Raw genomic sequence first — 14,069 nt, forward strand, 5'->3', positions numbered from 1 at the left:
CCAGAAGGATGTGCTATATGCTATAGATTAGTGACCATTGTTTTCTCTTCCCCCCTATTCCAAATGGAAGGGGTTTTTTTGTTTTTTTAAAAAAATGGTTACCCTATTTCTCTCCCTATTGGTTATGTAGGGGTAGCTAAATTTATCTTTAAGCCAGAGATTGCAAAATCACAAGAAGTTATATCCAGACCTGATCAAGAATTGCACATCACAAAGGGACCCTGGACTGAGGGCTCAATAAAGCAACTGGGCATGATTCTGTTTTGTCTCCTATTCAGAAGTGGGTGACTGTGTTTTTTGTTTGGCCTAGGAACATTGCATTGTTAGGCAGGCACATTTTTGAAAGTGTATGTTTGTCAAGAAAAGTATAGGTGGAAGGTGAACAATAAAGGGGAGGAATACTGTGGATGCAAATTGCTTATCTGCCCATAATCCCTTCTTTTGAAGACCCAGTTCTCCCCTCCACACTGTCCTTGTGAAGTTGTCAATTACGGTGGCCTACTCTTCCACCCTAGAGGTAGCCACATGTCCATTCTGGCCGAAGTCCTCCCAAGGTCTTTAGAGCTAGAACTAGTGAGGCCACCAAATAGAAGGAAGCAGAGCCAAGAGATGGAGACTTCATCATTTGAACCCCTAGATCAAGCCATGCCTAAAGGTAGATACATCCTCTGATATCTCAATTATGTAAGCCAACTAATTTCCTATTGTCTTAAACATGTTTGAGTTGGGTTTTTGACACTTGCAGCTGAAAGGATTTTGACTAACACATGCACACACAACAGAGACACAAACATCATTGTTGCTTAAACTCATTAGACATTATACACGTCTTCCATGAGCTTATAGGGATCAGCAAACTTTTTATCTAAAGGACCAGATAAATCTTTTAGGCTTTGTGGGCCACATATGGTCTCTGTCTCATAGTCTTTTTTGTTTTATCTTTACAGCCCTTTAAAAATGTAAAAAAACATTATTATTTGTAGGCCACACAAAAGCAGGCTGTAGGCCAGATTTTCCCACAAGCCATAGTTTGCCGACCCCTGATCTAGATCCTGCCAACCTCTGCAGCATTTATACATGGTCTGCCAGCCCCTAACCATGAAACAAGATACTTCAAATGCCATTTTAGTTTATGTCTTGACGTGACTTAATGAGTTAAGGTTCAGGGTAGAGTTAGAAATGGGAAAGGGTCTTATCGTGGTGCCCACTGTCTGCCCCATAATTGGCACTGAATAAACGGTAATCATTATGATTTCATGTTAATAATTTATCAGCATGATGCGGCTGTCCAAATGGCTTTGTGCAAATGTGCCAGTTCATTCTCGAAGACCCTTCCCCTCCTTCATCTTCTTCAATAAACCTTTCTCTGACCTGCCTTACCAGTCAAGTCTGAATTAGGTACTCTTCTTGCTATCACAGACTCTCTGGGGCCCTCCATTATAACTACATTATCAGACTGTCCTTCCCCCTAACCCTGAGTGCTTAGCACCTAGCAGTGAGGGGTCTCTATGCCTCCATGTGAACAGCTGTTTGAATGTGCAGGTGTTAACATGCCCATTTGTGTCCAGGGTGGTCAGTCTACGTGTCAGCCCTGTGCACTACCACACCTTACCTGGCAATGTTATTTTTCATCCCATTCCCTCCAAAAACGAGTCAAAGACAGAGGAACAGGTGGGAACAAGTTTTCTTAGAAACTCTTATGAAGGAGGAACCCGCCAACCCCGCCCCCACATGCTTTATTGTCTGATGTAATATCAGATCAGAGGCCTCCAGTCTCAGCAACATCTAGGGACCAGAGTGCCCACCACACAGCTGGGGCCCCAGACTAGTTTAATCCAGGTCTGTGGGGTAGAGGGAAAATTATCCTCCTAGGAAAAGTTATGTGCAAGGCCCTGCAGGCCCAGGAAAGGCTGACCAAGGCAAGTGAGTCATGGTGCTCTAAGCTGAATCTTTTGCCCATCTCACAGAAGCAGGCAGGAAGCACCACCATTGATCAGCTTTATATGGCACCCACTGTATACAACAGACAGACAAAGACAGACAGACAGAGCACACACCACTTCTAAGCTGAACACTGCTCACCATCTAGAAGCACCTTGGATAAGCACATTGAGACACTCTTGCATAGGAAAGATGTAGTTTTTAAAGGAATGATGAAGTATTTTGGCAAAACATCTACTTCCCTCCCAGGTCCTGGGTAAAGAGGGACCTCTAAATTCTGAAGCTTCTACATATTGAAAATTATCCCTTTCTCAATGGCAGTATATACAGTAACGAACCTTCCAAGTCTGTTGTCACAGCCCTCTACATATATCCTGAATCTACTTTACTGGTGGGCAAACTTAGACTTAGAGACAGAAGGTGGTCTGGAGCAAGGGGACTGGGGCTGGCTCAAGGTGAGGGGAAACAGGAGGTGTCTCGGCTCAGCCAAAGGCAGGGCCTCTGTCTAACTGGATGGGGAAGGGAAAGGCTGGAGCGGTCCAAACTCCCTTTCTTCCTGCCTGAGGAAGCAGTGGTTCCACGGGAAAGGCTGTCAAGAAGGAAAGGCAGGTTCCCACCCCTGCTGGCTTAAGGGATTTTTCGGGGTGGCAAAGAGCAGGGCAGGCCAGAGTTCCTCCTTGAGGCCTCTTCATGGATGCTCTCTGAGTCTGGGAATTGTGGGTTCACTGCTTCAATAACTTTCTTGTTACCTGCATATGAGCCCAGACCTCAAGTCCTTCATTATTTTGAAAAGGTGGTGTGGTGGAGGTGGGGGGCGTTAAGAGGGAATGAGACACAGAACAATCTTTCCACAGCCTTCCTCTGCCTAGGCTGGGGCCTTGAAGGGTCTCCTTCACCCTGCCTCCTAGGGATATTTAAAGGCAGCTTTTATTAGACTCTATACTGTCCTTTTTGTTTCTCTTGTGATTTTTTTTTGTTTCTTTGTTTTAATTTTTATATATATATATATACATATATATACACACACACACACACATATATATATATATATATATATAAAATTCTATAATTCTTTAAAGAGCAATAGTCCTTTGGTCCCTAAACTCTAAGGAATGATATGATTTTGAAAGAAGTAAATCTGTGCTTCCCTCGTGGAGAAGCCCTTGGCACCCCCCAAGGCCCTCTGCTGGTTCCCCTAGACAGTCACTCCTCAGCCAGACCCAGCTGCCTTGCCAGCCTGAGCTCTACATCACAGGCACAGAACAACCCACTTGGTGAAAACAATCCTTAAAGTGGCCTGAGCCCAGGCACTGGCCTTGGGTCCACCTCCATCTGTGGCTGCTCCTTCAGGAAGGGCTGCTCAAGCATTTCTGTGCTTTTCTTTTCCTTTCTTCTCACTCTTCAGTTTCCAATGTTGGGTATTAATTGATAAGGAGAGAGAAAGGGAAAAAAAGGAAAAAATCACTCTGGAGGGCAGGACAAGAAGAGCAGCTTGCCCTATCCATGACAGGTGAGTGGCTGGACCTCAGGCTTCCACTGAAGCCAGACCCTGGGTCCTGGGCAGATGATCTCAGCCCAGCACCCCCTCCAGAGGGCTCCCTGGGGGTAGTTCAAGTGAGGCAGGGTCCTGTGGACCTTCTGAGACAGCAATCTCTAAAAGTCGCAGGCAGCCGGCCCTGCCAGAAACCTGAGAGCTTGTCATCACCCTCCCCATCACCACCACGCCCTGTATATCCTGCATCTTCAGTGTATCTGCTTCTCTCCTCATCTCCATGTTCATTGCCATTATCCCAGCCTTTACATCCTGTCCCTTCTTTGCTTAAACTCCTCAGTGGTCCTCTACCATCTTCAGGATAAAGTCCAAACTCATGGCCTTTAAGACCCTTCACAAGCTAGCACAAACCTACTTTTCTAGTCTTGTTCTCCACCCCCCTGCCCTCCCCACACAGGAATTCTCTACTACGGTCCCCTGTGGCTATCTCTGGAGTGGAACGAACTGGTTGGATCTTACTGTAATTGTCTCTCCCAGACTGTGGGGGCAGGAATGTTGTCTAATTTATCTCAGTCCTTAGATTGAAGGAAAAACACAGCCTAAGACTGAGGATTCCTCCTAACTCCTGGCTCTTCTCTCCCAGACTTTTTTAGAGGTCGGTGCCCCCAGCATCCCAAAAGGAATATCAAAGCTGAGAGCACCTCCATCACTCAGGCCCCATCTGCCGGGGGTCCACTAAGGACTCACCTTTCTGTGGCTGGTCAGTGAGAGTAGATCAGTAAGGCCGGTTGGCATCCTTGGGCCTCTTTAGCTGGACCTTGAGCCTCTTCATGCCAATCTGAAAGCCATTCATGGCCTGAATAGCTGTCTGGGCACTGGTTGGATTGTCAAAGCTAACAAACCCTGGAGGGTGTGTGCAGAGAGGTTAGCTGGGAACTCTGCATGGCAGGGCCTCCTTTCTCTATGACCAGCCCCTTCTCCTTGCGCCCTCAGGCCAGTTCCATCAATTAGTACTCCTCCACCCTCCAGTGTTTGCACGTGTGCACACACACGGACACATGCTCGTACTTACACAGGCAAGTGGCCTGAGTTTCCTAAACGTGTGATTCTTGGAAGGACAGGAGGTAATTCTGAGTGTGTGTATTGGGGAAGCAGGTAGTGTGTTGGTGGGGTGTTTCCCTGTCTTTCCCTGGAGTGGGAAAACTCTCTCCACAGCCCCCATTCTGGTCCTCTGAATTGCAGTTGGAGGGGATCTCTGGTCCCAGACCCAGACTCCACCTGCCCTGGCTAGACTCTAAAGCCTAACCAGGTTGAAGATCTACCAGGCACCTGACCTTCCCAGGTGAACCTGAAATAGACTTGTTCCTGTTCTGGGCTTAGCCTCATCACTGGTCTGTGACCCTGCTGAGCGCTATACACTCAGTTTCTAGGAATCATTGACTTCCAGAGGTACAGTCTTAGAGTCTGTAAGGAATCTCGAAGTTGGGAGTGGGAGAGGCCTAGGGATGGGGCTCAGCTCACCAAAACATTTGCTCTGGTTGGTGGCTCGATCCACAAAGACTTTGGCAGAGACAACGGCTCCAAAGGGCAGGAATGTCTGGATGAGTTCTGCATCACCAAACTCCTGAGGCAGGTGATAGATGAAGAGGTTACAGCCTTCAGGTCCTGCAGGAACAGGAGCAGACTGGTTCAGGGGAGGAATCCTGAGTCCAGCCCCACCAGGCCCTGATCTCCAGACCCCTGTCCCTCACCTTCTCTTTGCTGCTGGGGCAGGCCTGAAGGCTGCTGGGGAAAAGTTGTGCTCACTGGGGCATAGGCCGACGGATAGGCTGCTGGAGACAGAGGTGGGAGTGGGCAGTGACCCCCAGGAGCCACCCCCGGTCAGGGCCCCATCTGCCTGGCCACCTTTGACCAACTCAGCCAGTGCACAGTAACCCTCACCCCTAGAAAGGTCGTTCTGGGTCCAAGGGTGGGCGAAAGGAGGGTCGGACTCCTCAGAACAGAGCCTAACCCCCCACCCAAATCTCCCTATTACTTTCTGGGGCCCTTCAAACCCCCCAGGCCGCGTAGCGCCAAGTGAAACCTGCGTAGTGGTGCATCCCAGCGTAGGCCTGCTGCAGGGGGTCAGCCACGCCGGGACTCTGGGCTGGGGAGAGAGGGGCGCAGGCCCACAGTGAAGGTGGGCTGGCGGGGCGGGCAGGGTAAGGTGAGAACGCAGGGAGTGTGGAGGGAGGCTGTGAGAGGCAGCAGGGAAGGAGGAGGAGTCCCTTCTCAAGGAGGCCAGGCCCTGCCACCCGCCCCCCCCCCCACAGACCCCCGCTCCCCACTCCATTTTGGGGGAGATTTGGGCGGAGCGGGTGGGGGGGCCCACCTGGGTAAGGAGAGAGCCCGTTATTGTAGAGACTGTCCGAGCCAGGTTGCCCGTTGGTCTGGGGGGTCAGGGGGCCGAATCCATTGACCCCGATGGGCGCCGGGAGACCCGGAAGCGTGCTGGGGCCGCCGCCCTGCGGGGAGTTGGCTGCAGGTGGCGAGGAGGTGGGAGAGTCAGGCCGCAGCCCCGCCCCTCCCCGCCCCCGCCCCCGCCCCCGCCGCAGGCCCCGCCCTCCGCGCGCAGTACCTGCAGCCGGCAGGAGCGGCGCGGCTACCAGGCTGAAGGCCGCCACGTGCTGCATCTGTGCCGCCACTGCGGCCACCGGGCCGAGGCCCGGGCCCTGCGCCGCCGCCAGCAGGGCCGCCTGGTGCTGCAGGATCTTTGGGAGGGAAGAAGGGCGGGTGTGGAGGGCCCATTGGTGGGCATCTGCCCCGGCGCCCCACCCCCCGCCTGGCTCACCCGCTGCCCGCCCGCGCCCGCCGGGCCAGGCACTTACAGCGGTGGTGTAGGCTCCGCAGGCCCCCAGCGGCAGCGGCGCCGGCTGCAAGGCACCCAGCTGGCCCGCCATCTGCTGCATCCGCCGTAGCGCGCGCTCGCGGTCCGTGTCGGCCAGCTTGACCACGAGGCTGGACGAGGCGCCCTGGGTAAGGCAGGGGAGGCTGCAAGGACGGGTCTAGACCTCAGCCCCAGCCCTGGGCCGAGGGCCTTGCTTCTCAGGCCCTTTCCCCGACATGTGGGGAGGAGGAGCCTGTCCCCAGACCCCTGGCCTCACCCAGGGCCCCGGCGCCCGCCCTCACCGCCATGGTCCGGCTGCCGTGCAGACTCTGGATGGCCGCCTGAGCTTCCCCTTGACTCCCGAACTTCACAAAGGCACAGCCTGGGGCAGGATAGAGGTGGCTCAGGTCACAGAGGCCAAAGGGTCATGTGGTCCGGAGTGAGGCGGGGTCATCAGGAAATCCAGGGGTCAGCTCAAGTCACCTTTACTGGTGCCATCGGGGCTCCGCAAGACGGTGCACTCTTCGATGTGGCCAAAGGGCTGGAACAGGCGTCTGACGTCCTCCTCACCCTGCTGCTTGCCCAGCATACCCACAAACAGTTTTCGGTCCTCTGGGGACAAATCCAGGAGTCACCTGGGCACCCTAAGACCTCTTGGACTCCCCAGAGTAACAGGAGGAGCCTAGGAAGGTAGTTAACCACGGTCTAGCTCTGGGAAGAGGTGAGTGAGCAGGCCCTACTCACTTGGGGCCACAAGGTTGGGTTTCTTTGAGGGGCAGGATGACCTACAGACAGACCTGGAGGAAGGAAACTCCAAATTTCCATCAGGAAAACCTGGGTCCTGGAACTCATTGTTGCTCTTGTGGGAAGTGATTCAGTCCATATTTTTGGTTGGATAGAGCCCTACATGCATCATTTTATATGTTTGACCTTTCTGTTCTTAGAGTCTGGGAAATGCTATTTTGGACCATTTCAGCCCTATTAAGGGAGGGGAGTCCTCAGAGGAGTCCTTGTATTCATACTGGGTCTGGAGAAGATAAGTACACCCTCCTGATAAGCCTGATGGCAGTGGCTAGAGTCCAGGATTCTGGGTCAAAAAAAAAACAGCACAGAAAGCAGTTGTCTCATTGCACTGCCTCAAGCCCAGACCATGAGCCCTGGAATGATGAATCCCCAACTCCAGCCCCCAACTCAGCCTGCGTGCCCCTCCCAAAGGCCTAAAGAGAACAGGAAGCTTGGGTTCCTCATCCTCCAACATTGGCATTTTGCCCACTATGCTTACTGAACTCATGACCCCTTTCCTTACCTCCCTTATTCCCTCACTGAGCTTCCAGGGCCCGCACTGAACCCTGCTGCCTCCTCTCTGACTTCCCCTGTTTTCCTGCCTTGATCTCTCCCCAGGTGTTCATGCTATGGGAGAACAAGTTCTGCCTGTAGACCTGGATGGCCACCTGAGGATCCTTCCCAGTGTCCACCCTTCCTATGGGAATGGTAGAGATGCCCAGAAAGGGGTCATAAGCTGGGTCCATGACCTTGGAGAAAGCTGGAGAGCTGGGGCTGGAAACCAGGGGTTAGCTGCACATCCAGCAAGTTGGGCCTCAGGAGCACTATCCAGGAATGTGTGGTAGAGGACCCCAGTCCACAGGTCCTGCTGTCAAAGCCCCTCTCATCTGCAACAAGGTAAGTCTCTGATTTTGAGATGGGGCTTCATCAGCGTAATACAAGTTGGGAGAGAAAGAGTGGGTGGGAATCTGGCTTCAGCCTTCACCTGTGAGATCCTGAAGCCCAAGAAAACCCATCCCAAACTCCTTCACTCTTTGACAAGATTGGCCAGGCTGATGGGGGTCCTTGGATCCTGAGTGCAAAGGAAACAAGGCTGGTAAAGGTCATAGACTGAAGCCTGGGTCACAGTGAAAAGAAAGAACAGACTGGCTGAAATTAGCAGTGGAGGGAATCTCCAACAAGGCTATGTGTGTGTGTCCATGTTTCACCTGGATGGTGTGGGGTTCAGCCTAGGCTGCCCTGGGTACCTTGGTATCTGTTGCCTGTCTGTTAATGCTGAGTCTGTATGGAGGGCAGGGGCTGTGGCTTATATGGGACATACAGAGTGTGTTTCAGCAGAATCCTGCCCTCTTTCCAGAGGATTACTGCCCAGAAATCCTGACGGGGAAAGGATAGATAATGTACTTGTGGCCAGAATTCCAGTAGAGGTACCAACCTTCTGTGGTGAGAGTACAAACCAGTGGGTATACTTCACTCCTGGGAGGGTTAGCCACAGAATAGTGCCCTTGGAATGGATCACTGGTTTCCTAACCTTTTAAAACAACTGTGAAATCCATTGTTCTAACAAAAATATTAGGATGAAGCTCAAAATGTAAGAGAAAAGTAGAACTGCTTGGAAAAGCCGAAAAGTAGGAGGAGGCTGGAGTTCCTCTTGCTTCATCTTCCCCTGGTACTCCCTAGAGGGGGCTCCAAGGAAAGTCCTTTGTAAACCACTGACCTAAAAGATAGAAAATAGAATTCCACATGGTGTATGAAGAGGGATCTGAGATCATTCTCTTCAGGAACCTGAGAAGTCAGGAAAGGTCTTTCATGATTCTCTTGACTAATCTGATGGTGGCTTTGCCTTGACATTGGAAGACAGGCCCTATTTGGTCAGGGAATCAAACCTTCTGAGATTGTTATTGTTCTGAGCTATGAAACTAAATTATGCCCATGTGTCTACAAGAGGCCCAGGAGGGGCTGGAGAAGATCCTAGGGTCTCCAGAGTCTCAGGGCTTCATGATGCCCTAATTTATAGTGCAGCTGTGACATTGGGTAAGGTCTGCAAGATGATGACAGCACCTAGGTAAGCTGTCATGCCACATGGAACAGCATCCAGGTAGCCCTAGGTAGGAAGAGAGAGGTCATGGCTGAGATGGAGCCCCCAGGACAGAAAAGAGGTTTTTGTGAACAGTGGTCTAATCCTTCATCTGCTCTTCCTCTTTCTGCTCTTTTCTGATGATGGTGGTCAGTCACAGCTCATGTCACAGACCATGAAATTCTCTGATCCTTCTGTTCCAGGGAGAGTCTCCCAAATTAAGAATTTCCATTTCCATGATAGGGCACTGACTCTATGGTTCTAGACTACTGGGCTGTACAGAATTTAAAATTGAAATGAGGTTGGGCTATGGGCTAATCTCTATGCTCCCCATTTCACAGATATCACCTTGAATCCTGGTGTCCTCTTTGCCACTTTACAGAGACCTTGATGGTGTTTGACAGGAGGATGATCTGGGTCACAGTGAATATAAGCATCAGATGATCCTGAAATGGTGGGATAAGTTTCTTAAGAGACCTGGTCAAAGAGAATTACAGGCTAGACTCCTGAGAGTAGCCAGCAAATCCACAGCCCTGAAGATTTTGAGGGCTGATGCATGCTCCCAGAGAGATGGAGATGATGGGATTTAGCCCAGAAAATGCAATATCCTCTAGGTCAAACTATACCAGTTTGGTAGAAAGAGGATTCTGTAAGAGGTAGGTCAGAAATGTCTAAATAAAATCATTCCATGAGTGGTGGGTGGGTCCCTAGAAAGATGGAAATTCAAACTGGGAGGCTCAACTTTCCTGGAGTGGATGGAATTGGAAGATAGCATCAGTGTGGAGTTGAGACATAGTTGGAAAGACACACATTTGAACGGTGTAACTGCATTTTCATGATGGCCACCGATGTGTACTCCTTGCTCTTCTACCAAATGCTTTTTTGAACCCAAACCAAGTTGTTTGGACCCTAGAGGTCCATCTCCATAAAGCTGTCTTGCGCAGCTGGTCATACAGGGATTCTAATGTAGCAAATGATGGAGTTGGAAGCCCAGAGTCAGAGTCAGTCCACTCCATCTTCCTCAGGAAAGGTATCAAGATGCTGTTCTAGAAAGAAGGCTATGCCCAAGTTGGCCCAAAGGAGTCCCAAGTTTCTGGCTTCTAAGCCCCCCACAATCACTCACTTCCATGTTGGTAGGATATCATGATTGTAGAAACAGTGCAGGGACAAGATTTCAGCATTGGGGTACCAACCATCAGACACATCCTTAAATTACCAGTCCACCCTTCCATCCAAATACCAACCCAGGAGATCCTGTTGATGGCAGCATTTGATGCTCTGACATTCTCAGTGATGATTGCAGCATAAGGAGCCAAGGAAGACTAGGAAATGAGTGAAGGAAATATCCAGGGGAAGCAAAGTCTCCTGATCAGATCTGATGAGTATCAAGGAGGGCTTTAATTCCAAAAGAAAACTATTAGAACTAAGAAACAAATTCAGCAAAGTTCTCCTATTAAAAAAAATGAACAGGGACTTCCCCAGTGGAGCAGTGGTTAAGAATCTGCCTGCTGGACTTCCCTGGTGGCGCAGTGGTTAAGAATCCACCTGCCATTGCAGGGGACATGGGTTCGAGCCCTGGCCCAAGAAGATTCCACATGCTGCAGAGCAACTAAGCCTGTGTGCCACAACTACTGAGCTTGCACTCTAGGGCGCATGAGCCACAACTGCTGAAGCCCGTGCATGTAGAGCCCATGCTTCTCAACAAGAGAAGCCACTGCAATGAGAAGCCCGTGCACCACAACAAAGAGTAGCCCCCACTCGCCGCAACTAGAAAAGCCTGAGTGCAGAAATGAAGACCCAACGCGGCCAAAAATTTACAATATAAATAAATAAATTTATTTTTTAAAAAAAGAATCCGCCTGCTAATGCAGGGAACATGGGTTCGAGCCCTGGTCTAGGAAGGTTCCCACATGCCGTGGAGCAGCTAAGCCCATGCGCCACAACTACTGAGCCTGCACTCTAGAGCCCGCGAGCCACAACTACTGAGCCCACATGCCAGAACTACTGAAGCCTGTGGGCCTAGAGCCATGCTCCGCAGCAAGAGAAGCCACTGTAATGAGAAGCCCCTGCACCATAATGAAGAGTAGCCCCCGCTCACTGCAACTAAAGAAAGCCCGCACACAGCAACAGAGACCCAACGCAGCCAAAAATAAATAAATAAATTTATTTTTAAAAATCAACAAAAAAAAATCAGTTGTGTTTCTATAGACTAGCAATGAACAATCTGAAAATGAAATTAAGAAAACTATTCCACTTAGCATCAAAAAGAATAAAATACTTAGGAATAAATTTAAACAAGGCTGCAAAAGACTTGTATCCTGAAATCTACAAAATATTGCTGAAGAAAACTGAAGAAGACGCAAATAAATGGAAAACATCCTATGTTCATGAACTGAAAGACTTAATGTTGTTAGATGTCAGTACTACCCAAAGCAATCTACAGATTTAATGCAATACCTATCAAAATTTCAGTGGCATTTTCTTAAGAAACAGAAAAATTGATCCTAAAATTCATATGGGATCTCAAGAGATCCTGAATAGCCAAATAATCTTGGAGGGAAAAAGAATTTTGGAGGTCTCAGACTATCTGATTTCAAAACTTACTACAAAGCTACAGTAATCAAAGTGTGGTACTGGCATAAAGAGAGACATTTAGACCAATGGAGTAGAATGGAAAGGCCAGAAATAAGCCCTCACATATATGGTCAAATGATTTTCGACAAGAATTCCAGTCTTTTAAACAAATGTTGCTAAGAAAGCTGGACATCTACATACAAAAGAATGAAGTTGGACCCTTACATTGTACTGTATACAAAAATTAAATAAAAATGGATCAAAGATAAACATAAATGCTAAAACTATAAAACTCCTAGAAGAAACAGGGGGAAAGCTTCATGACCTTTCATTTGGCAGTGATTCCTTGGATATGACACCAAAAGCACAGGCAACAAAAGTAAGAATAGAAATTTTGGACTACATCAAATTTTAAAACTACTGTGCATCAAAGGACACAACCAGAGTGAAAAGGCAACCTACAGAATGGGAGAAAATATTTGCAAACCACATATCTGATAAAAGTTTAATATCCAGAATATATAAAGAGCTCCTATGACTCAACAACAACAAAAATAATTCAATTTTTTTAAATGAGCAAAAGATCTGAATAGATAGTTCTCCAAAGAAGATATACAATGACCAAGAAATATATGAAAAGATGCTCAAAATCACTAATAATTAAGAAAGTGGAAATCAGAACTACGAGATATCAACGGACACCCATTAGGATGACTGCTATTTTTAAAAAGTGTGGGGGAAGGAAATAAGTGTTGGCAAGGATGTGGAGAAATTATGTATGTATGTGCACTAATGTAGAATGGTACAAGCCACTATGGAAAACAGTACGGCGGTTCCTCAAAAAATTAAAAGTAGAATTACCATATTATCCAGCAATACCAGTTCTGGGTATATATCCAAAAGAATTGAAAGCAGAGTCTCAAAGAGATATTTGTACACATGTTCACCTTAGTATTATCCACAAGAGTCAAAAGGTAGAAGCAACCTAAATGTCTATCAACCAGTGAATGGATAAACAAAATATGGTATATATGTACAATGGAATATCATTTGGCTTTTAAAAGGAAGGAGAAATCTAAAAAAAAAAAAAAAAAAAAAAGGTTCTGAAGAACCTAGGGGCAGGACAGGGATAAAGACGCAGACATAGAGAATAGACTTGAGGACACAGGGAGGAGGAAGGGTAAGCTGGGATGAAGTGAGAGAGTGGCATGGACATATATACACTACCAAATGTAAAATAGATAGTGGGAAGCAGCCACATAGCACAGGGACATCAGCTTGGTGCTTTGTGACGACCTAGAGGGGTGGGATAGGGAGGGTGGGAGGGAGGGAGATGCAAGAGTTTTGGGAACATATGTACATGTGTAACTGATCCACTTTGTTATAAAGCAGAAACTAACACACCATTGTAAAGCAATTATACTCCAATAAAGACGTTAAAAAAAAAAAGGAAGGAGATTCTGACACATGCTGCAACATGGATGAAACTTGAGGACATTATGCTAAGTGATATAAGCCAGTCACAAAAAGATGGTTGCCAGGGGCTGGAGGGAGGGAGAAATGGAGAGTTGTTGGTTAATGGGTATAGACTTTGAGTTTTGTAAGATGAAAAAGTTCTGGAGGTTGCACAGCAATGTGAGTATTGCTAACAGTATTGAACTGTACTCTTAAAAATGGTAAAGATAGTAAAGATTATGTTATGTCTGTTTTACCCCAATTTAAAAAAAAATACAGTGAAGGAGGAGGCCTGAAAAATAGGGACTTAGATTAAGAAAGAACAGAGACTCCACTATTCCTTCATCCTGATCCAGGAGAGCCAGGAGGCGAGTAAGAAAGGTAGACCAAGCCTGGGCTTTCAGGTTCCCTTAAGAGAGAAGATCTCAGCCTCCGGAGATGCATTCTTCTTTTGTGGGCTATACACTTGTACCTGAGGGCTTGTCAGAGGTTCAGCCACAGCCATGGCCTAAAAGTGTTACAACAATTAGCTTTGGGTGATCCACTCTGAGTCAAACTGAAGGAAAGCACCACTCTTTTCCTTCGTAGGTAGAATGCATTTCAGGAAGTGAAATATTAACTTGACATTACCGGGTCTTATGCAGTACTGTGAGCCTTATCCAGTCAGGTTTTAGTTGGAAGTATACTTTTTAGAATTAAATCAGTGTGAGGATCAAAGACAGATATGAATGTCAACTGACTAATAGAACAGTTGTTGCTAAGATCCGTGTCTGATTTAGGCCAGAGACTATGTCCCAGTATTAAGAAATTCTGAAAATTCTAGCTCAAAATTTAACTTTAACTTAAAGTTTGGTTGTTAAACACTGAATAGAATAGAATCC

At 48.0% G+C, this 14,069-nt stretch overlaps 1 protein-coding gene across 6 annotated transcripts in view; it reads right to left on the reverse strand.

Annotated features, from left to right (window-relative positions):
* Positions 1-1,666: 1,666 nt before the first annotated feature.
* Positions 1,667-14,069, reverse strand: part of CELF6 (CUGBP Elav-like family member 6) — a 32,149-nt gene continuing 19,746 nt past the window's right edge. Inside the window, exons 4-13 of one of the 6 annotated variants that reach the window (XM_067029300.1) lie at positions 6,783-6,911; positions 6,602-6,681; positions 6,301-6,444; positions 6,051-6,183; positions 5,805-5,951; positions 5,517-5,579; positions 5,185-5,265; positions 4,955-5,098; positions 4,181-4,271; positions 1,667-3,340 (exon numbers count right to left, since the gene is read on the reverse strand). In XM_067029300.1, the coding sequence (XP_066885401.1) occupies positions 4,195-4,271; positions 4,955-5,098; positions 5,185-5,265; positions 5,517-5,579; positions 5,805-5,951; positions 6,051-6,183; positions 6,301-6,444; positions 6,602-6,681; positions 6,783-6,911 (998 nt within the window). In that variant the 3' untranslated portion in view covers positions 1,667-3,340; positions 4,181-4,194. Of the gene's footprint in view, positions 3,341-4,180; positions 4,337-4,954; positions 5,099-5,184; positions 5,266-5,516; positions 5,580-5,804; positions 6,184-6,300; positions 6,445-6,601; positions 6,682-6,782; positions 6,912-14,069 lie in introns of all 6 variants that reach the window. The other 5 variants (XM_059056005.2, XM_067029301.1, XM_067029302.1 and 2 more) reach the window with 5 other exon arrangements.

The sequence above is a fragment of the Kogia breviceps genome, chromosome 3 (assembly GCF_026419965.1).
Source record: "Kogia breviceps isolate mKogBre1 chromosome 3, mKogBre1 haplotype 1, whole genome shotgun sequence".
NCBI lineage: Eukaryota > Metazoa > Chordata > Mammalia > Artiodactyla > Physeteridae > Kogia > Kogia breviceps.